At 40.6% G+C, this 22,575-nt stretch overlaps 2 protein-coding genes across 5 annotated transcripts in view; one reads left to right on the top strand and one right to left on the bottom strand.

The window, feature by feature from the left end:
• Positions 1–19,587, bottom strand: part of get1 (guided entry of tail-anchored proteins factor 1) — a 48,966-nt gene extending 29,379 nt beyond the window's left edge. The window contains exons 1-2 of one of the 3 annotated variants that reach the window (XM_069888935.1): positions 19,484–19,587; positions 15,482–15,535 (exon numbers count right to left, since the gene is read on the bottom strand). Coding sequence is in view for 2 of the 3 variants with exons in the window: in XM_069888933.1 (XP_069745034.1) it covers positions 1,684–1,773 (90 nt within the window). In the remaining variant the exon portion in view is untranslated. Of the gene's footprint in view, positions 1–1,683; positions 1,938–15,481; positions 15,536–19,483 lie in introns of those variants that run through there. The other 2 variants (XM_069888933.1, XM_069888934.1) reach the window with 2 other exon arrangements.
• Positions 2,107–5,048, top strand: LOC138738530 (non-histone chromosomal protein HMG-14-like). Of its 2 annotated transcripts, XM_069888925.1 has the most exons (6): positions 2,107–2,291; positions 2,983–3,006; positions 3,803–3,835; positions 3,917–3,967; positions 4,047–4,151; positions 4,226–5,048. In XM_069888925.1, the coding sequence occupies exons 1-6, from the start codon at positions 2,277–2,279 to the stop codon at positions 4,262–4,264; spliced, it is 267 nt and encodes an 88-aa protein (XP_069745026.1). In that variant the 5' UTR covers positions 2,107–2,276; the 3' UTR covers positions 4,265–5,048. The 2 variants fall into 2 exon arrangements, with proteins under 2 accessions (XP_069745026.1, XP_069745027.1); XM_069888926.1 differs by lacking the exon at positions 2,983–3,006 and having other exon boundaries at positions 2,109–2,291.
• Positions 19,588–22,575: the final 2,988 nt, after the last annotated feature.

Genomic DNA, 22,575 nt, shown 5'->3' with positions numbered 1-22,575 from the left:
CCCCCAAAGTGGGATTCACCAAAAAGATGCAAGCTTTTAAAAACAGAATGGACAGGAACATCTTATGGGCCCTGCCAATTTTGGGTGAAATGTATTATCACAACCTTTAATCCACTTTGATTGAGAAAGGGCCTTCAAAACCTTAATCTGATGTACATCAATCTATTTACACCTCCATGCAGAATTCCTCATTGAACGCAGTGTCTAGCTGGAATTCACAGACCCAAAAAAAACTTTGTCCGTTCAAATCACCTCAGTACAATGCTCGGTTTAAAACAGGGTTGACCCAATTCGAGGGGGTCCAACAGGGTTGACCCAATTCGAGGGGGTCCAACAGGGTTGACCCAATTCGAGGGGGTCCAACAGGGTTGACCCAATTCGAGGGGGTCCAACAGGGTTGACCCAATTCGAGGGGGTCCAACAGGGTTGACCCAATTCGAGGGGGTCCAACAGGGTTGACCCAATTCGAGGGGGTCCAACAGGGTTGACCCAATTCGAGGGGGTCCAACAGGGTTGACCCAATTCGAGGGGGTCCAACAGGGTTGACCCAATTCGAGGGGGTCCAACAGGGTTGACCCAATTCGAGGGGGTCCAACAGGGTTGACCCAATTCGAGGGGGTCCAACAGGGTTGACCCAATTCGAGGGGGTCCAACAGGGTTGACCCAATTCGAGGGGGTCCAACAGGGTTGACCCAATTCGAGGGGGTCCAACAGGGTTGACCCAATTCGAGGGGGTCCAACAGGGTTGACCCAATTCGAGGGGGTCCAACAGGGTTGACCCAATTCGAGGGGGTCCAACAGGGTTGACCCAATTCGAGGGGGTCCAACAGGGTTGACCCAATTCGAGGGGGTCCAACAGGGTTGACCCAATTCGAGGGGGTCCAACAGGGTTGACCCAATTCGAGGGGGTCCAACAGGGTTGACCCAATTCGAGGGGGTCCAACAGGGTTGACCCAATTCGAGGGGGTCCAACAGGGTTGACCCAATTCGAGGGGGTCCAACAGGGTTGACCCAATTCGAGGGGGTCCAACAGGGTTGACCCAATTCGAGGGGGTCCAACAGGGTTGACCCAATTCGAGGGGGTCCAACAGGGTTGACCCAATTCGAGGGGGTCCAACAGGGTTGACCCAATTCGAGGGGGTCCAACAGGGTTGACCCAATTCGAGGGGGTCCAACAGGGTTGACCCAATTCGAGGGGGTCCAACAGGGTTGACCCAATTCGAGGGGGTCCAACAGGGTTGACCCAATTCGAGGGGGTCCAACAGGGTTGACCCAATTCGAGGGGGTCCAACAGGGTTGACCCAATTCGAGGGGGTCCAACAGGGTTGACCCAATTCGAGGGGGTCCAACAGGGTTGACCCAATTCGAGGGGGTCCAACAGGGTTGACCCAATTCGAGGGGGTCCAACAGGGTTGACCCAATTCGAGGGGGTCCAACAGGGTTGACCCAATTCGAGGGGGTCCAACAGGGTTGACCCAATTCGAGGGGGTCCAACAGGGTTGACCCAATTCGAGGGGGTCCAACAGGGTTGACCCAATTCGAGGGGGTCCAACAGGGTTGACCCAATTCGAGGGGGTCCAACAGGGTTGACCCAATTCGAGGTGGGTCACCAGCTGAGTGGCCGCTTTGATGCTTGTCGCTTCGCAAATTCACGCCGGGGCACATTCGCCAAAAGATACTTACAAGCAAAGAAAGGGTCGGGAGCAGCATCTTAAACAGGCTACACAGCAAAACGGAGCCAAGCACGAGCAGCCACGCACAGCTCTCCGCCATGTTGCCCCGCCCCGCCAGCCCAGGGGCGACGGTGAAACCACCCCCCCTCCCCCTCCTTCTCTGCCGGGTGGGGGGATTTTCTTTTGCAAGCTCGCCGATGCAACGCAAATGATTTAATAATGATTTGTGGCCCTTGCTCGGTGAGGGAGAAATCCACGTGAGAGCGCAGCTCCAATCAGCGGAGGGGAGGGTGAGTCAACCCGGCCCCGGGGGCGGGGGCGGGATCTCGCGGAGACGAGACCCGGGACAGGGGATTGACAGGCAGGTTTGGCCAATGGCGTCGCGCGCTCGCGCGCGCTGAGGGCCAAGACAGATTCGGCCAATGGGAGGTGGGCGAATGATGGTAACGGAGTGGATCTGGTTCGAACTAGTTCGCCTTGGCCGCATTAACGTGTTGGACTTGAGTCAGTGGATCAATTGGAAAGAGTGCAATCTGCGTGCATTCCGGTTTCTCCCCCCCACCCCCCATCTCCTCGGTTTTAATTCTTTTAAAAAATCCAAACATGCCGAGGAAGGCGGTGAGTGCTTTTAATTTGGTTTTCATGACGGGATTGGGAAGGAAATGTTTCTGTCTTTTGCTCTTGGGTGGAATTGTGGCAGTGGGACCGTGGAGGAGTGTGTGCAATCGGAGAATGCAATGCATTCATTTCAAAAAGAGGGGGAGGGGGACGCACACACCAAAATGTTAATGGCTGGGGAAATTCCCCTCTCGGAAACCGATGTGGAAAATTGCACTCGACCACATTGAAGGTCAAAGTTACCGCTGCAAATGCGCCACAGAAGTGTCTGATGATCCGGATGAAATGTGGAAGTTTCTTTGTTGAATTGGCCGATTTCCATGTCCCCCCCCCCATCCCTCTCCTTTTTAATGGTTGGGGGAAGGGGCCTCTGTCTTGTCCGGCTGTCCATGTTTCCGTTGGCTCTACTCGGAATCGTGAATGTTCTTGTTCCCATTTTGCAACCCGGAGTTCTAAAGTTTGTCCAGCAGGTTACAGACAGGCGGGAAGGACGGGCGTAAAAGTGACGCCCCCCCCCCCCCCCCCCCCTTTAAGTGCCTCTTGCGGCCACCGCACTGTTTGCAAACACAAGGCTGTCCTCCTTAGTCCAGGAGGCGTTCCCTTCCCCCTCCTCCCCACCCACCACCCCCTTTCACGTTGCAAGTTAAATCCTGTAATGCTTTTTGACATGTGTATCTTCTTCATTGAACAGGCATCTGATACAGCCACAGACAAGGTAAGACGCACGTTCTTTGGAGAGGACGCAGTGTTAGCTAAAGTTCTCTGGCTCGCAACCTTTATTCTACCACCCTTCCGAACCACAGCGCACCGATGGCATCCTCTGCCTGGGAGTGGTTTCAATTTTGTTTGCGACAGGATTAAAAGGGGAATGTAAAGCACTTGGCCCCCGATGCCATCGGTGCGCTGTGGTTCGCAAGGGATTACTTCAGTGGTAGGAAAAGGTCGAGGACCATGGCTCTGGCAACGAGAAAATGTTTATCACCGAAGCATCCATCGGGATTGATATCTTTTGGGATTCTTGTTAGGCAAAGTAGATTGCATTTTATCCTGAAACAATTCAAATTGGGAGATTCAGTACCTGGCAAACAATTGGATACATCTTGCCTTAATAGGTTATTTTTCCCCTTTGATTTTATATTCGTTATAATATAACAATTTCTGAAAATGTAAATGCACAGTGTTAATTCCCTGTTAATCCAAAATGTTTTAGTGTATTTGTTGTCCCAAATAAATTTAGTGTAAATGCACCGTGTTAATTCCCTGTTGAGTCAAAATGTTTTAGTGTATTTGTTGTCCCAAATAAATTTAGTGTAAATGCACTGTGTTAATCCAAAATGTTTTAGTGTATTTGTTGTCCCAAATAAATTTAGTGTAAATGCACTGTGTTAATCCAAAATGTTTTAGTGTATTTGTTGTGCTAAATAAATTTAGTGCAAATGTGTCTGAAATACAGATGACATTTTATGGGGAGAATGTAGTTTTCCTTTAGTAAATTTTGTTTTCTTTCTCAGACCCCAGCACCAAGTCTCATGCAATTGAGGAAGGTAAAGTCCAGAGTAAACGCTTTTATTATTCGTCAATTTTTTTTTCATTTAAATGGCTGACTTTATCATTTACTTTCTCAGAGACACAAAAATCGATCCAATGTCACCCCAAAAAAGAAACCAACTATCGAAGTGAGTTTTATTTGTTTGTGAAAGAAATTCTGTTTTTTCTTTTTTGGAAACATGCCATAGAGCTGCCTTTCTTCTATAGAAAAAAACCAGGGCCCGGGCTCCTAAAGCAAATCCTCCACAGGCTAAGCAAGAAGCTAATGAGGATTCAGTACCCTCAGAAAATGGTGAACGGAAAAGCAATGAGGTAAGTAAGTTAATCAAAATAATCATGTGGATTTTAGTTTACTTTGGATATTAATTCACATTCGTATTTTGCAGGTACCTGCAGCTGGAGAGAATGAAACCAAGTCAGAGTAACATCTGTCTTGCATCTTTATCATTGGTCGACGTACCTCTTGTACAATTCAGAGGAATATTTTTATCAACAATTTTGTAAATGCACGGTTTTAGTAGCTCAATAATAGGCAACACATTTGAAATAGGAAGGAATCCCAACACATCTATACTTGTTCTTCACTGCAAGCATACATTTTTACATCTACGGATGATGATGTCTGTAAATGTTTCTTTTTTCAACATAAAAACTATTAAAACCTTGTGCATACTTGAATGTTACAGGGATTTTTACAATGAAATCTACAAATACACTTGAGTTGGAAGGCTTTGAAAGTCTTTATAATTTAAACATACTGTAACATTCCACGGACAAGGATGAGAGCCTGACTGCTCCAAATGTTTAAGGGAAAATTTTAATTCTGGCACTTTTTAAAGAAAATATAGCATTCGTATGATCAACAAGTTAAATTTCAGATGAATGACATTCTCATTATTAAAAATTCAATAGGTAACTTTGCATCAAAACCAGTTATAGTTGTGGAGCTTCTGCTTCATCTATTGGCATTCTTGTCCTAGTTCTATTTGTGATGGTGCTTTTTGAATTTCCATTTTCTTCTCATGAAACTTCTGCAAATGGATTAATTTAGTTTTTGGGGTTTATAGTGTGACTTATTAGATATGCAAATAGGTGGAGTTGCCTACAGAGAAAACTGACAACCAGGGCTGCATAAGCAAAGTCGTATGCATTGTTGGTCAATGTTGCATCCTGTAGTTACTAACATAAAATAAAAATCATGCTACAAAAGTCACGAAGAATAGAATTATGGCTTTACCATTCAATTACATATACAGCCTCTCTTCTACTTGCGACCTATGCGATTTATGACCATCCGTACATAGAGCCGAAAAAGTACTGTATAAATCTTAAAAATTTACATGTAAAAATCGCACTTGGTCGTACATCCACCAGTGCTAATGGCTGCGTGTGTCGGATAGTGACTGTCAGATGAAATCCCAGCATCTCCCTCATTCTCGCTCTCAGTTGGCATTCAGTAAGTGCATTATTCAAGTAAATATAAACTAATTTTCATGCTGGATTAAGCCATTATTGTACGAAACCCCAAAAAAAGATGGCGAGCAAGAGGATGATAGATCTGCCAAGAATCCGAGGAAGAGACGCGATTTGTAATTGAAAATGAAGGTAATCAACCAATGTGAAGGATGAGAAAAGTTAATGTGATCACACGTGCTCTATGTTTGTATCATTTGACAATCTCCACAATTTTAATAGACAAAGCGGGAAGCAGTGAAAGGTTCCACAAGTATGAAGTCTATGGTGATAAAGCAATGACAAGGGCCCATCCATGAAATGGAAAAGTTGTTGGTGCTGAGGATGAAAGATCAAATTCCACTAACTTGCAAACAATTCAGGCGAAGGCTAGAAGCCTGAGAATTAAGGAGTGAGCAGGTGGATTACATTGAGAACTTCACAGCAAGTCATGGATGGTTTCAATAGATTTAAAAGAAAATATACCTGTAGCATGAACAATGTTCAAATCACAGGTGAAGCAGCAAGTCCTGATGGAGCTGCTAGAAAGTTTAGATGAATTAATCTGTTGAAGGATATTTACCTGAGCACATTTTCAATGTTGACGGAAAATGACTTGTAAGAAGATGCCAGAATGAACATAAATTCATCAAAAAGCTAAAACCATGCCAAGACTTAAGGATCGAATAACCTTGTTACTAGGAGGGAATGTTACTGGTTTTCAGCTTGAGCCTTCCCTGATTTACCATTCCAAGAACCTGTGTACATTCAAAAACATTAATAAGCACACTCTCCCTGTCCACTACTAATCCAACCCCAAATCCTGGCTGACTCAGGGTTTGTTCGAAGACTGGTCTGTAAACTCTTTTATCCCCAGTGTTTGGGAATATTGCTAAGAAAATAGTTCCCCATTAAAAGATTTTAATCTTGGACAACACCCCTGGACTTTCGGCTCATCTGGATGACCTTCATCCTGATGTTAAAGTGACTTATTTGCCACCAAACACAACAGTAATTCAGCCGATAGGTCAAGGAGCAATAGCAACTTTTAAAGCGTATTACATTTGTGCAAGTCATTAGCTGTAACAGAAAATATTGTTGCATTTTTGGAAACATTACAACTTGAGTGCATCAAGAATTGCAGCAGCATGAGAGGAGTCACGTGATGGAGTAGTGGCCGGACGGTGAACTCCAGCCCTCTCCAGAAAAGTCGGGAAAAACAAGAGAAAACACAAAGGCACAGAAATAAAAGTTACAGAAAAGTGAGTATAAAGGTGGAAAGAAGATGGCGACAAAAAAAGAAAAGTCGAAAGCAACGGTAAGAAGAGAGGAAGAGAAGACAAAGGAGGAAAAAGGTGAAGGCCTTACCTGTCCGAAGAGGCCCGCTGCGGAGAGAGAAACCCGCTCCCTCAGGTCGGTAAATAATGGACTACAAAAATGGCTCGCAGAGCCGAACAAAAGTGCGCAACCGCGCATGCGCGAAGTTTCGCGCATGCGCGATGCGAATGAAAAAAAACACACCGACGGGAGGGGGGACCAGCTGGGGAGTTGATCTCCACAGCCGGCAACGACAGCTGCAGAACACCTGCAGCAAGAAGAGACCACAGAAGACAATAGAAACAAGATAGAAGAGGAGGAAAGGGCAACAAAGAAACAACAGATGGTCAACCCAGAGGAAGAAGAAGAGGAAGAGTATGGTGAAATAGAAGAAGAAAAGATAGGCAAGGTAAAGGATATACTTGCTCTTATTAAAGGATACATGGAGTCATTTAAAGAATGGCAAACACAGGAATTTAAGGATTTAAGAAAAAGAATAAACAACACAGAGGAGAAAATAATTAAAATGGAGATGACCTTAACAGAAATGGGAAAAAAAAATGGTCAAGATGGAAGAGCGGGCAGTAGCAGCAGAAATGGAGGTAGAAGACTTAAAAAAGAAATTGGAGAAATCTAATAAAAAAACTAAAGAGACACAAGAACTACTAGCTCAAAAAATAGATACAATGGAAAACCATAACAGAAGAAATAACATAAAGATAGTGGGCCTTAAGGAAGATGAAGAAGGCAAGAATATGAGGGAGTTTATAAAAGAGTGGATCCCTAAGACCCTAGGATGTCCAGAACTACAGCATGAAATGGAAATAGAAAGGGCACATAGAGTATTGGCCTCTAAACCACAACCACAACAAAAACCAAGATCTATTGTAGTAAAATTCCTAAGATATACTACAAGAGAAAAGGTACTGGAGAAGACAATGGAAAAAGTAAGAGAGGGCAACAAACCACTGGAGTATAAAGGGCAAAAAATCTTCATTTATCCAGATATAAGTTTTGAACTCCTAAAGAAGAGAAAAGAGTTCAATACAGCAAAGGCGATTTTATGGAAGAAAGGGTATAAATTTATACTAAAGCATCCAGCGGTATTGAAAATATTTATTCCAGGACAGCAAAACAGACTATTCTCGGATCCAGAAGAAGCACGAAAATTTGCAGAACAATTACAAAAATAGACTGAGGGAGGAAGACGGGTAATGAGAGTTAAAATGATCACGACTGATATGTATGTGGGTAAAGACAAAAATAGACTGAGGGATGAAGACGGGTAATGAGAGTAAAAATGATCACGATTGATATGTATGCAGGTAAAGAGGTATAAGAGTGAATAGAGACAATGAGCATACATGAATGTATCTGTACTTAGAGGAAAATATAGATAGTATAGACAAAAATTAATAAGGGAAGGTAATGGAATAGAGAGAATAAGGAGGGAATTAAAAGAGGGACCTTTGTGACATATGAAAAGTGAAATCTTTTCTGGGGGAGGCGGGGTGGGGGGAAATAGCGGTCACTGCACAATCAGTTGACGCTTGCGAGTGGATTCGCAAATCCAAATGGAGAGGGGAGATGTGGTTGTCCGACAAGGGATAAAGGACAACTCAGGAGGTGAAGGGGAGATTGGGGATAAATAAGATAGAAATAGGAGAATAAGGAAAATGTTAGATGTTGTAGGAATGTTGTCTTATAAAGAGTTGAAAATAAGAAAACAGAAATGGAAAAGGAGGAAAGGTAATGATGGAAAAACGGAAAGAGAAGATAAACAAAATATAAAAGGGCTACGCTGAACTATATGTCTTTAAATATTAATGGAATACATAACCAAATTAAAAGGAAGAAACTACCAAATTTAAATGAATAAATGTATTCCATTAGAAAAAATAACATATTGGTTAAGAAATAATATTGAAATATTCGAACAAGTATAGGAGCCTTACATTAAATACAATAGCGAAAACCTACCGGGGACAAACATTACCTAAGTTGATGGAAGGAGAAGGAAAGAAAAGAATGGACTCAGTAGAATTTCTGGTGTAATTTTGTTGAATGACAACATTGTCTGACTGGATTAATGCAACCTAGATTGTATACCTAAAATGGATGGGGGGGTGGTTTGGGAGGAAAGGGGGGGGGAGAAAAAGTCACTGTATATGTGTGAAAAGAAATAGTGTATATCATGGCTAATGTGATTTATGGTGTGAAAAATAAAAAAATTTAAAAAAAAAAAAAAAGAATTGCAGCAGCATGAGAATGACAAAATGCATGAATGGAATTTGGAAAAATGTCTCAATGCACATACATTTGAAGGTTTCGATAAAGAGGATGCGCCTGATGAAATTGTGTAACGTGCAAAAACTTGAAATAGAAGTCAAGTTTTTGTTGTTCATACCATGCTCACAGTAAGATGAGATAGCGTTTCTCCAGGTACACAGTATACTGTACTTGTATAAATATAATTTAGAATAGAAGTCAAGTTTTTGTTGTTCATACCATGCTCACACTAAGATGAGATAGCATTTCTCCAGGTACCCAGTATACTGTACTTGTATAAATATAATTTAGAATAGAAGTTAAACATTGAAATATTGAGATGTATACTGTAAATGTCCACGGTACATTATCCACATATGTTCTGGGAATTGAAGAGCAATTCAACCCTGAGCTTGGGGGGAAAAACTTGCCCAATAATGAGTGCTACAGTACCTCTTACCTTCCCCTGCTTTCAGTGTTGTAGATGACCATGGTAGGAAGAGAGCCCACAATTATCTTTTCTGCTGACTTTACTATCCTCTACAGGGTCTTGAGGTCCAAGGTGGTTCAGCTTTCAGTGTAGATGACCATGGTAGGAAGAGAGCCCACAATTATCTTTTCTGCTGACTTTACTATCCTCTTACAGGGTCTTGAGGTCCAAGGTGGTTCAGCTTTCAGTGTTGTAGATGCCCATGGTAGGAAGAGAGCCCACAATTATCTTTTCTGCTGACTTTACTATCCTCTACAGGGTCTTGAGGTCCAAGGTGGTTCAGCTTTCAAACCAGGTGGTGATGCAGTTGCACATGATACTCTCAACACATCCTCTGTAGAATATAGTGAGGGTGGAGGGTGGGAGATTAACTTTTCACAGGAAGTCGAGGCACTGCTGGGCTGTCTTGGCTATAGAGTTGGTGCTTGGGGTTCAGGTGAGATTCTCTTGTCAAGTGCACTCCAAGGAACTTGATACTCTTGACGACCTCAATGGTCGAGTCCTTAATGGTCAGTGAAATGTGGGCCCTCCTGAAGTTGACTACCATCTCTTTTATTAATGCTCAGATACAGGTTGTTGGCTCTGCACCAGTCCATTAGTGACTGCACCTCATCTCTGTAATGCTGACTCATCAAGATCCACCACATCCATGATGTGATAGGGAAGAGTTATTAGATTTTGAATCAAAGGAATTGACCAATGAAGAGTGAATTAATAGAAGAAAGCGTTACAAAGGAGAAAGAGGAGGAGGAGCCATAGGAGAGGTTCTCTGTAAAGGGTTTGGCAAATGTGTTTTCACGAGTGAATAAAACCCTTCCGGATTTAGAAAGTGTGGACCAGAATGTCGAAAGATTTGCCAAGGTTGATTGACAAATTCAGGAGGCTTTAAATTGCTATTGTCAAATCTCTGGGGTGGGGGTGGGGGGGGGGGGGGGCGGTGTAGAGAAGCAAATAATCCTAACAAATTTAAACAAGTTCTTCAAACATGACTCCCCCTACCCCTCAACCCACCAAGATGAAGACTGACGACCCACAGCCAAGTAAAAGTGCATTTATAAAGTAGGATAAAACAGGTGTATGACTTATACATGCCATGTTAACGTGTGGCTGACTTGCGTCCATTTTGAGATCTGACCAATTGGTCAGATCGTAACTCAGGCATGTCAGGGAAAGGTTGTATTGGAGGATCCCATTTCCTATTTCAGTGCAGGTTCTATGTGGGATTGTGCAGGCTGTTTATAGCAGCATCTGTATACTGGTGGATTAAAAAATAAAATACATGGCTTAAGTGTGGACTTTTGTGGAATGAGCTAAATTTATTCCAGAATTTGAGCAGGCATGAAATGAAGAATTTGAGCAATTGTGTTGAAAGTAACGAGTTGCATGAAAAGATGCTCTGTGGGTCCTTAGTGTTGGATAAAATTTGGCAGTAAACCACATTATGATAAGTAAGCAAAGAGAAAAGATAGGCTGGAGATACACAGCAGGTAGATCATTATTTGGGGTAGGGAGTTGTAAGAATGTTGGATAGGTATCTGGGTTTCACAAAAGATTCTGGATAGAATGGAGAGATTTGAGAGAAAACAAGTCAACAGTAAAACAGGTAATTGGGATACAGAAATTCATCTTTGAAAGAACATGGTGTCAGAATTAATTTTTTTAATTTGAGATTGAATTGGGGTCAGCTAGACTTGGTACAAATTAGGAATGTAAACAGCAAATGTTTAGCTGCTAAACAGGTTTGCAAAATCTCCACTAATTTTCAAGGAGATTTTGCACCACTGTTTCCATTCTTAATTCTAAGCACTGAACATAGTACAGCACATGAAAAGGCCATCAAGCCATGGGTCTGCTGAACAGGATTTCCAAACTAAATATATGCTGCTTGCACCTGATAACCCTCCATTTCCTTCAGATTAATGTGTGTTTAGAAGCTTAAACACTACTATTGTGTTTCCATTCAACTTCCTCCCCCTCACTTTAAATGGAAGTCCTATGGTTTGTGACACCTCTGCCCTTGGGGAAATATTCTGACTTCACACTTTGAATGCCTCTATAAGGATTTTATTTACTTCTAATGTTTTGTTATACCTCTATCATGTCACTCATGCTCCAGAGAAAACAGTCAAAATTTGTCCAATCTCCCCATAATGCATACTCCAAATCAGGCACAACCTGATAACCCTCCTCTACCCTTTCCAAAGCTTCCACATCCTTCCTGTATGGGGTGGCCAGAATTGATTGCATACAGTATTCCAAGTGCAGTTTGAAGATCATCCAACATGACTTTCTTTTATATTCAATGCCCTGCCAAAGCACACCATATATCTTTATCAATTTTGTGTGGCTACTTTCAATGAACTATGGACCTAGGCCACCAGATCCCTTTGCACATCAAACTTATAAGAGTGCAACCATAAACTATGCATTCCCCTTACATTTGACCTCCCAAATTGCAACGCCTCATATGTGTCTGGATTAAATTCCATCTATTGTTTCTTTGTCCATATCTGCAACTGATTCTGTTGTATCCTTTATAACCTCCAACACTGTCCACAACACCAATCTTGGCATCGTCTGGAAACTTACTAACCCACCCACCTACTTTTTCATCAAAGTAATTTATAACAAATAACAGATCTGGACAATGATCCCTGCAGACTACTGATAATGGGACCCTGGCCTGAATAACACCCTTCCACAATTAGCCTCTGTATTCTATGAGCCAGTCAATTTTGTATCCAAACTATCAGTTCACCATGGATCCCGTGCATCTGATTCAGCCTACAGTGGACCTTGTGACACACCTCAAGTCCAGGCATTCAATTATTTATATTTTATATTAATATTGTTCATGCAGTTTTAAAACTAGATGTAAATAATGGGAGGAGAATGATTTGAGTGAAGGTATTGTACAATTATATGAAATGTGCACGTGTGAAGGACCAAATTCCATTTGTTGAATTTAATTGGCAATATAATTTTACACATATAAATGAGGGAATATCATTAAAAACAAAAAATATGATATTTAATTTTAAATACTTTAAATAGTGTAGTGATGTATGAAAGGTGCAATCTAAGTTCCATATGACTTGAGTTTAGAAGGCTTGATCAAGTGCTTAGTGGATTATAACTTTTAAAGATAAAACGTCCTGTAGCAAGATCCAAAATGAACAAACAATAGATCTATTTTTGAGCTTATTTGGAGAACTCGGGCTGGCTGAAGGAGCTGAGGTGAGTTGCTGTAATAGATTGTGTCAAAATGTAACTGACATGGTCATTTGTTGCAAATTCTCTACATTTATTTACTTGAAAGTAAATTTGTATGAAAGAGTTTAATCATCCTTGTGATGTTCTTTCATAAAGTTTAAAGTATAGAAGGAGATCATGTGGCCTGACTACTGACTCTGTTCAACAGTAATACAGCTTGTCCAATACCCATCTTGCCTTGAATCGGTTTCTGTTAACTGCACCTCATTTAGTAGCGTGTTCCAGACCCTAATTACTTGGCATAAAATTTCTTGTGACCTTTATCCTTTTGCAAATCTTTGATTCCTGATCCTTCAATCAAAATTTCTCTCCATCTACATTATTTTTAAATATCTCTCAGTTCCACACCAACTATGTTCCAAGGTAAGCAGGTAAGTAATGCAGATTATTTGTACAACAGATGTATATCACCACTCTTTTTATTGCCTTTACATCTTCCCTGAAGATTTATATTCAAACTAATGCTTTAAATTTAATGTTTATTCCAAGAAGTTTTAAAAAGTTACATTATATCCATTATAAAGGTACAAACATCTTTCCAACCCATCTCTTATCATGAAACATAGAAGTTCCATCTGTTGCCAGCACTTGGCATTTTTTTCTCTTTTGCCTCCCTCCTGAATTTTTCCAGTCCACATTTTTTGTTGTTGTTGTCTATCTTGATCTTTGGGTGTCATTAACATCATTTGGCAATCATAGATTATCCTGTGGAAGGGGAGTCACGTGATGAAGTCGTGGCTGGTCGGGTGGAACCAGCCCTCTCCAGGGAAAAGAGAAAAAAGTAAAAAAACAGAGCTCAATAAACATAATAAAATACAGGAAGAGAAAGATAAAGTTACAGAGAAGAGACAGAAGATGGCGCCCAAAAGAGAAATAGTAAGAATAACAGTGAAAAGGATGAAGGAAAATCACTGGAGAAGAAAGAAGAAGGCCTTAAACTGCACGTTGGAGCAGAGAGCCACCGTGGAGAGGAGCGGCTGATCTCTGGTGTTGGTGAGTCCCCAGAGGAGCAGTGTCTTCCCGACCGGTGGACTTCAAAGATGGCTCTCAGAGCCAAGAAGACGAAGAGCTGCGCATGTGCAGTGCGCAAGTAAAAGAAAAGGTTAATGCCGGCGGGAGGGAGACTCAGCTGAGGAGCGGCCAGCTGCGGAGCAGCCAGCTGAGATATGCTCAGTATCGGGGCGTTCAGCTGGGGGAAGTAAACAAGAAAGAAGAAAAGAAGAGTGGTGAGAAAGAGAATAAAGGGCTGGAAGAGGGTGAGCGGCAATGGGGTGACCGACAGAGGGATGACCTGCGGCAGGAGGCTCAGCCTGCAGCAGCAGAAGGCCCAGCAGCGGGTCGGCCTGCAGTGGCTCACCAGAGAAGGATGAAGATACACAAATACAGAGAAGAGAAGAAGATGACACAGACATAGATACAGACACAGAAGCAGAGGAGGAAGAAGACCAAGAATTTCAAAGGAAAGAAGAAGGTAAAATAGAAGGACAAAATTTAGATAAAGCCTTTTTTGAAGAACAAATGAGATCATTAAAAGAATGGCGATCATTAGAATTTAGTTCAATCAAAAGAAAAATGAAAAGAGCTGAAGACAGAATGCAAAGCTTAGAGTTGGTCATGACTGAATAAGGAAAAGAGGAGAAAATGTGGAGGAACGAGAAACTGCTGTAGAAATGGAGATAAATGATTTAGGAGGGAAGTTGGAAGAAAGCAAAATTTTTTTTTAAAGAGGCAAGATTTATTGTCACAAAAAATTGACATATTGGAAAACTACAGTAGATGAAACAACATAAAAATAGTGGGCCTGAAAGAAGTAAAGAAGGGTCACATATGAAGGAATTTATAAAAGGGTGGATCTCGAAGGTGCTAGGAATGACAGATTCACATGAAGAAATAGAAATCAAAAAGGCACAAAGAGCACTAGTACCGAAACCGCCACCACATCAAAACCGAGATCCGTATTGGTAAAATTTCTAAGATATACAAGAGAAAACATACTGGAGTGGGCAAGAAAGAAGGTTAGAGAAGACAATAAGCCGTTGGAATATAAGGGACAAAAAATATTTTTTTACACAGACAAGCTTTGAACTTTTAAAGAAGAGGAAGGAATTCAACATGGCGAAAACAATCTTATGGAAGAAAGGATATAACTTTATATTAAGACATCCAGCAGTACTCAAAGTATTCATTCCTGGGGAACGGAATAGACTGTTCTCGGACCCAAAGAAAGCCCAAGAATTTGCTGAACATTTGCAGGACAGGAGAAGAGAGGAGGAGGAGTGACAAGAAGGATGACCGGCAAGAAAATATACAAAAAATATGTAAAAATATAAAGTAAAGCTAATGTATATATAAAGATTTAAAGATGGATAAGAGAAGGGTAAGAAGGGGAAAAAAAGAGAGCTTTGTTATAAGTATAGGAAAATAGTGTTCTCTGGGGGAGAGAATAAGGGTCACTGAGAAATTGGTTGACGCTTGCGAGTAAGTTCGCAAACCGAATGGAAAGGGGAGTTGTGGTTGCCGTCAAGGGACAAGGGGCAATCCAAGGAGGGGAGGTTCATTTGGGGTTAAAGGGTTATTGCTTGTGGGGACTGTTGGGGTATTTCATGTCTTAAGTGCGTTGTCATATATTGAGATTAAAAAGGAAAACTTAAAAAATAGTAATGGAAAAAAGGGGATGGAGGTGGTGGAGGCGGAAAAGAAGTGAAAATAAAGATATAAGATGGGCATGTTGGACTATATCACTATAAACATTAATGAAATATATAACCAAGTTTAAGTGTATCCCATTGGAAAAAAAATCACATATAATTTAAAAGACAAAGTTACAATGTTTGAAAAATACCTGGGAACCATATATGGAATGTAACAGAAAGAGCAGGCCTAGGACCACCACCACCTAAAATAATAAGAAAACACAATCAGATTTAATGTGAATGAGTAGATGATATGTCTTTTATGTTTGTATTCCTTTTGTATAAAGATAGTGTTTTATGTGTTCAATGTTTACTGTTTTTGGAGGGGGGTGGGAAGGGGGGAGGGATGGGGGAAAAAAAGAGAAAGTATCACTGAGAATATTAAAAGAGATGCATCTGTAAATATATTGGTTAATATGGTTCATAGTGCGATAAATAAAGAATTACAAAAAAAAAGATTATCCTGTGATGGTGATGAGTTATCATCTTGAACCAATTTGATACAATAGAAATTATGTGGTCAAAGCATGGAATGTGTTTTTGTGGACATTTTGCAGGCAGATGGGATTAGTTTAGATAGATATGGTTGGCACTGACAATGTGTCAAAGGGTCTTTTTCTGCACTGTACTCTCTTATGCTTGAACAATAAAAATTGGACCAGGAGTAGGCTGTGTGGCCCCCCTCAGTACGTTCTTCCTTTCAATATGATCTTGGCTGAATTGTCATGAGTTTCAGCTCTACGTTTTGCTGCCTGATCTTTCATTCCTGTCTGGTCCAAAACTAAAATTTTGAATGAAGTCAATAACTGTATTGACAGTGGGATCTAGAACTCCAATTCAAAATTCTCTGGGAGAAATTCTTGCTATTTCTCATATTGATGTTTTATCCCAATGCTGCCCCTGGTTCAAGATCCTATATGGTCAAACCTCTTCACAGCTTCTGTTTATCCACCTCAATATTTTAATCATTCCTGATTTTCACCTCTTCATCTTTATATTGTTTAGAGTGAACTTTTTCTGCATTGTTTCTGAGGCAAAAGAAGTTTTCCTAAATAATAATGAAATTGTACACATGTGGTAAGCCAAAGACCTGTAGATTTGTAGCACGATTTTCCAAATATATTCTTTTGCCTTAAAAGAGTCAAAAAGATTATTGAAGGGATTGAAACCAGTTCGAATGAAGACACTAAAGAATTTGCTTTTCATGGCCACTTTTTCAATAAAACTAATTTTTTTTCTTACCACAGTTTATGTCATTAACATGTCTAATTTAATAAGATTTGCTTTTCTCCAATGTGGCATGAGAAATCTTCCGGTATGTTTTTGGGACTTGCATTCAGCACATGCAGATATTGAATTTATGTTCAATACATACATTACACTTAGTTTTTTAAAAAATTGCTATCTATACAGCATTTCTACCTGGAGGCACACAGATGCTGGAATCTGAAACATTATCAATCTGCTGGACTGGGTCTTGAAGGGTTCCAACCTGAAATATTGACCATTCTTTTTCTCCCATTGATGCTGTTCGACCAGTTCCTCCAGCAGATTGTTTTATGCTCCCAACATTTTTATCTGATGGTCTTGATTGTATTTCTAATATTTAACAACATGCAAATTCTACCTTGAAATTAAATGTTCTATGAGATTTATAAGCAGGATGCCATGAAATCTTTGATTAGTAGCATGCCCATATATCATTGAAAACTTTTTAGGCATATCTGATCAGGTGCGTGGGAGATTCAGGCTTGTAGGGATAAACTGGCAGAGTATTGCTGGAGTCACTAAAGACTGCAGATGCTAAAATCTCAGTGGGAAAAAAAAACTACAAGAATTCATTGTGTCAAAGAGAATCAGTAGAGCCGAAGAGTTGGTGACATTTCAGTCCTGAAGCAGAGTCTTGACTCAAAATGGCAGCTATCCCTTTGCCTCCTCAGATGCTGCTTGATCCATTTATAACCCACTGAGTTCTTACAGCAGTTTTTCTTTGTTCCAGAGACTAGGATCCACCTGGGGGTTAAGGTATGGGAGCTATGTGATGTTTGGAAGCATTTGAAATCAGCTAGAATTGTAGGAAAGGTGGGAGAATCATTGAAGCCTCATGATGGATGGCCAGGTGAGACGACAGAAGAGACATTGGGAGCTTGTGATGTGTGGTTTAATGAGATGATGAGAAAGACAATCGATAGTTTGTATTGGAGACTTTGAGGGGAGGGGGGGGGGGTTGCAGAGATGAAAATGGGAATCTTTGCTTAATGGTCAGGATAGTGGAATGGCAGAAAGATATTGGGGGCTTGCTGTCATAAATGCTGGGACTGGAGCCTGAACTTTAAGTATCAACCATGTCAGGTTAGAGGCTAACAGTTTCAGGGCCAAGTATGAATGGCATTAGAATTGCCAGGGCTCCCAGTCTAGCGATCTGCTGGGAATATCAGCATGTCTGAAATATCCAAGGACAATTTAGTACATTCAATTAGAATATTGCATAGATGTTGTTTAACTAGAATATTGAACAGATATTCACATCAATCTGTACACAAAAATAGCAATAGGGCTACAAAGAATACTTATGCCTGGAAACACCTAGTCAAATCTCCAGAGATTTTAAAATCACATCAAAATTGTTAATCACTGTGGAGTATAGTCCTCCTTCATATAATGATGGAGAAGACATGCAACTTAATTTGTTGGCAATGGAGCTCCAATTCTGCAAGTAATGGAAAACCTGGATCAGACTGGATATTTTAAATTTTACCAGCCATGATAGAAGCTACAAAACATTTCCATCCACATATCAGAATGTGTATTTATTTTCAGTGAGCACTTGAATAAATATATTGGAATGAACTTTTTTTTTTGTCTAGCTCCTTCAACCTTGAGCCTAACTCCCTGAACTCTTCTTTCAGGACTTCCTCACCCTTCACATCCATGTCATTGGTGGACCACATCTGGCTGCTCACCCTCCCTCCTGAGAATTCTGTGATCTTGATCTGAGATATCTTGAACCCTGGCACGAGGGAAGCAACATACTATTTGGGTTACTCGATCTTCTCCACAGAACCTCTTATCTGTCTCCCTAATTATGTAATCCCCCAATTATGTAATCCCCATATCACTACAGCTCGCCTCTTCTCATCCCTTACCTTCTTAGCCACAGAACCAGACTCTGTGCCAGAGACCTGATTGCCGTGGCTTGTGCCTGGTAGGTCATCCCCCTCAACAGAAACCAAAATGGTATACTTGTTATTCAGGGGAACCCTGCCCACAGGGGATCCCTGCACTGCCTGCCGGTTCCCTTTCCCTCTCCTTACCGTTACCCATCTACCCTCCTCCTGCTTCCCAGGTGTAATAATGTCCCTATAATTCCTATCAATCACCCCCTCTACCTCCTGAATGTTCTGGAGTTTATCCAACTCCAGCTCCAATTCCTTAACTTAGTCTTTCAGGAGCTGCAGCTGGATGTAATTCTCGCAGATGAAGATGTCAGGGATACTTCTGGCTTCCCTGAGAACCCACATCCTGTAAGAGGAGCATTCCCCTGGCTTGGCTGCCATGTCCAAGGGTGTTCTATGTGGATTGTGGAGGAACACGTGGTCCCTTTGGAAAATTGTGGATTGCAGATGGTCACGTAACCTCCCTGTCTGAAGCCTATTTAGAAGTTGCATCACTTGTCACTCAAGGTTGGACTCTGGCCATCCATTCATGCATATCTTACCATTGGCTCATTTAAATGACTTAGTATTGTCATCGACCAGATGCCCAGCTGAGAACAATATAAAACAGCATACCATATTTCTTTCTCTCTGCTTCTTGGTTCAAGCCATGGATATCACTCTATACCAGGTTACTACTATGGACATCGCTGGAGGAGTCGTGGGTAAGGTGTTCACTGTACTTAAGTTAAGCCAATAGTTCTGCGATAGATCAGTGCTTGCAGAGAGCTGCACCCCTTTTGATATAGGGAATCGGGAGTGTGTTTGAAAGCCCCTATCTGTGAAGTGTGTACACATGCGAGAGCATGTGGAAGGTAGGTGGCCAATGGTATCAGAGTCCAACCTGGGTCTGATGTGCATGTCGATAAAATTGTTTAGTAGCAGAGTATTGTTTGATGTCTTTCCTTTTGTTTCCTGTGTGTTCAGTAAAGTTACCTTTGATTGTAACACTTGTGTCCAGACTCATCTCTCTGTAAACCCACCGAACCTGATATTTTCCAAACACGACAGCAAGGATATGAATTCAACCTACTATTTTTTCTCCCTTTGCATCCCACTCTGTAACTGGATTCTGGGCTTCCTAATAGAAAGACCACAGTCTCTAGATCAGTAGCAGAATGTCAAACATTGTCACATTACACTTCTCATATAATGGATCAATATCTGCATAAAAACGAGCTAATGTGAGTTTTGACATATGTATTCTATGTACCACTTTAAATTGTAATAAAGAATATCTTGGACAAAATGAGGAATCATTAATCAAACTGAGTACCATTCTTTATCTGAAAACGTTATATTCAAATCACATTCCCAATCATTTTTACCCCCAGCCATTGAGGCTGATCTTAAATCCAATTAAGTCATTATAAATAGATAATATTAATCCAGCATGAACGAACTTTAAGTTAAAGAATAAATCAAGATTTGAATTTGAGATTCAAGGAAAATCAAAAAGTTTGGACTGACAAAATTCATAACTTGTAAATATATTAAAAAAAAGTCTATTAGAAAGATTTAATTTAGCTGATAATTGTTCAAAAGAGGCAAAATTATCTCGATCAAAAAGATCTTTATAACTTTTAATACCTAAGCTGTACTATTCCTTAAAGATGGCTGAACTAGAACTTACAACATGTCTTCCAAATAGCGTTTCCACAAGCTTGCCAGCTTGTCCAGTTCCAGTCCCAGCTGCTGTTGTTGACTATAACACTGTGGAAGTGATCTCTGACTGTCTGTCTGCCTCTCTCTTAGAGAGAACACCTGTTTTACTCTCTGCTTGCAAAACCACATGACCCTTTTAGAACAGCAATTTCCCCTCCAGACAGAAGGCAGCTCTGACAAGCTCTTTCATCTGTTGCCTCTTTGTAAACAACAATCCATTAGTGAAGGATACTCTCCAAAGCTCTTGTAAAGGCTGTGGGGCCGATATGTCTAGCATTAGCAGAGCTCCAGTATTTCAAATTAGATCTGTTTTAAAGTTTTTTTATGTGACCTACTCTAACAAACCTTTCCCAATTTATCTCCCAAAAATATATCTATATTCTCTGTTACAATACCTCAAAAAATATCCTTTAAGAGGTAAAAGTTCACTCTTGATGAGTTTTGATGGGGTTCTGTTGGAGGGGTAAGTAAGAGGAGGTGTCTGAGAGTTGGTTGTCTTCTGGCTTTGGTCAGATAGCCTCCTCAGTTGGTTGTTGACTCCTCAGCCAGGGAAGATCAACTCCACCTCCATCCTATTAATACTTATAATATTGTTTAAAGATTCAATGTGATTACCTTTCATTTTACTAAACTCAAGACAGTGTAATCGAGACTGCTTAAACTTTTTCAGTATTGCAAATGTAGTATCTCAGAAATTAATTCAATAAATCATTGCTGCACTCCCTCCATCCCTTGGGTAGGGTGACCAGATTGTTTTCACTTTCTAAATTTGGTGTTGTCAGATCCCTATATAATTCTAATATGAGTGCTTTACTTTTGTAATCAAATTCTTCTGAGTAAGGGCATTTCATTTTTTGGGCTCCTAATTGCTGTAACTGCAAATAAACTTTCAGTGATACCTCTACAAAGATACCCAAGGTACCTTTGAACACTAAATTTTTGTTTCTCACCATGTAAAAAATACTCTGCCTCTCTACATTTTCTGCCAATAGGATATCCTTGCATTTTTCTACATTGTATTCTTTGGACCAAGGACTTCCACTCGCCAATCTTTAGCGTGGAAGCACCTCTGCGTCCTGTTCATAGCCCACACTGCTAGCCAGCTTTATATATTGAGCAGCCTGTTTATATTATATTCAATTCCTTTTATCCAAATTATGGACCGTGAACAGTAGGGATATCAGCATCAATTCTTAAGGCACTCCACTAGTCACAGCCTTCCTGCCTGAAAATAACCCATTTATCCTAGCTCTGTTTGTAATGGACATTTTATAGAGCAATGGAAGTGAAACCTACTGGGATAATTTCATAAACAATTAGATGCTGAAGGGCCATTAGGTATTTCCAGGTAGTTTATTTAAAATGGGTCACTGCTTGAAATCTGAACTGGATACAAAATCAAATTAATAGTATCTACACATTTGGCCTACTTTGCCAGCTGTCTAAAAGAGCTTTCTACATTTTAATTCTTTTGTCTTTTCCCAAAGCCCATCAAGACTTTCCAAAAATGCATTGATTTTCTCTACTCCATCACTGTATTATGCATGCTCTCATTTGACAATAACCCTAAACCAATAAACCTCACTATGAACTCATTAGTGGAATATAGTTTATTATTTTATGAAAATCTTAATTTAACATTTGACCCAATAAGAAGAGTAGTCTTCTAGTTATCTGGTCATTAGTTTTTCATTACTGGATCATCTTACATTATTTTTTAAACTCTTCAGCTGTTACACAATTTAAAATATATATTTTAATAGGTCTACTGCTCCAATAAACAGTTCACATATTGGTAAGAGGCTGAAGTGGCAAAGGACCCATTCCTGACAAGCTATTACACCACCTACATTATACAATTAAGAACTCAAGTCCATGTCTCCTCTTCATTAAAGCTTTTATTTGTTGCTAATTATCATTGCTATACAGGATTATCTGATCAACTATCTCATTGGTGTATGTGTAATTGCATTGTTATGTCCATCTTCCTTTAACACTGTAACAACTCAAGTTATAATGGTTTGGGATAGTTGGATGGCTGTAAAGGATATGCAAAAAAAAATGGTTCCAGGTGAAAATATCTGACAAGATTATAGCTCAATCAAATCTCCTCCCGGTCTCCCCTCACAATTATAATCCACCAATGTGTCAACATTTCTGTAAATTTCTTTCCCACTCTCCTATTGATGCTGTGGTGTCCAAAAAGGTAATGCTGCTCAAGCACCTTTTAATCAAGTGTTAGATTCAATATCACACCAGCAATTATATTCATAAATCGCTGATTCAGTTTTTAAAGTAATTTCTCCTACAGATGGCATCTTATCCTGAGGTTGAAAATCTTACCCTATGCCTATTCAAAAGCT

The sequence above is a fragment of the Narcine bancroftii genome, chromosome 7, assembly GCF_036971445.1.
Source record: "Narcine bancroftii isolate sNarBan1 chromosome 7, sNarBan1.hap1, whole genome shotgun sequence".
In the NCBI taxonomy this organism is placed as follows: Eukaryota; Metazoa; Chordata; class Chondrichthyes; order Torpediniformes; family Narcinidae; genus Narcine; species Narcine bancroftii.
This window is presented reverse-complemented; position numbering and strand designations above follow the sequence as displayed.

What these genes read in the sequence shown, in the direction of transcription:
- LOC138738530 (XM_069888925.1), top strand. An exon ending in GTCTCATGCAATTGAGGAAG is followed by an intron (nt 3,836 to 3,916) that starts GTAAAGTCCAGA and finishes TTACTTTCTCAG; the next exon opens with AGACACAAAAATCGATCCAA. An exon ending in GTGAACGGAAAAGCAATGAG is followed by an intron (nt 4,152 to 4,225) that starts GTAAGTAAGTTA and finishes CGTATTTTGCAG; the next exon opens with GTACCTGCAGCTGGAGAGAA.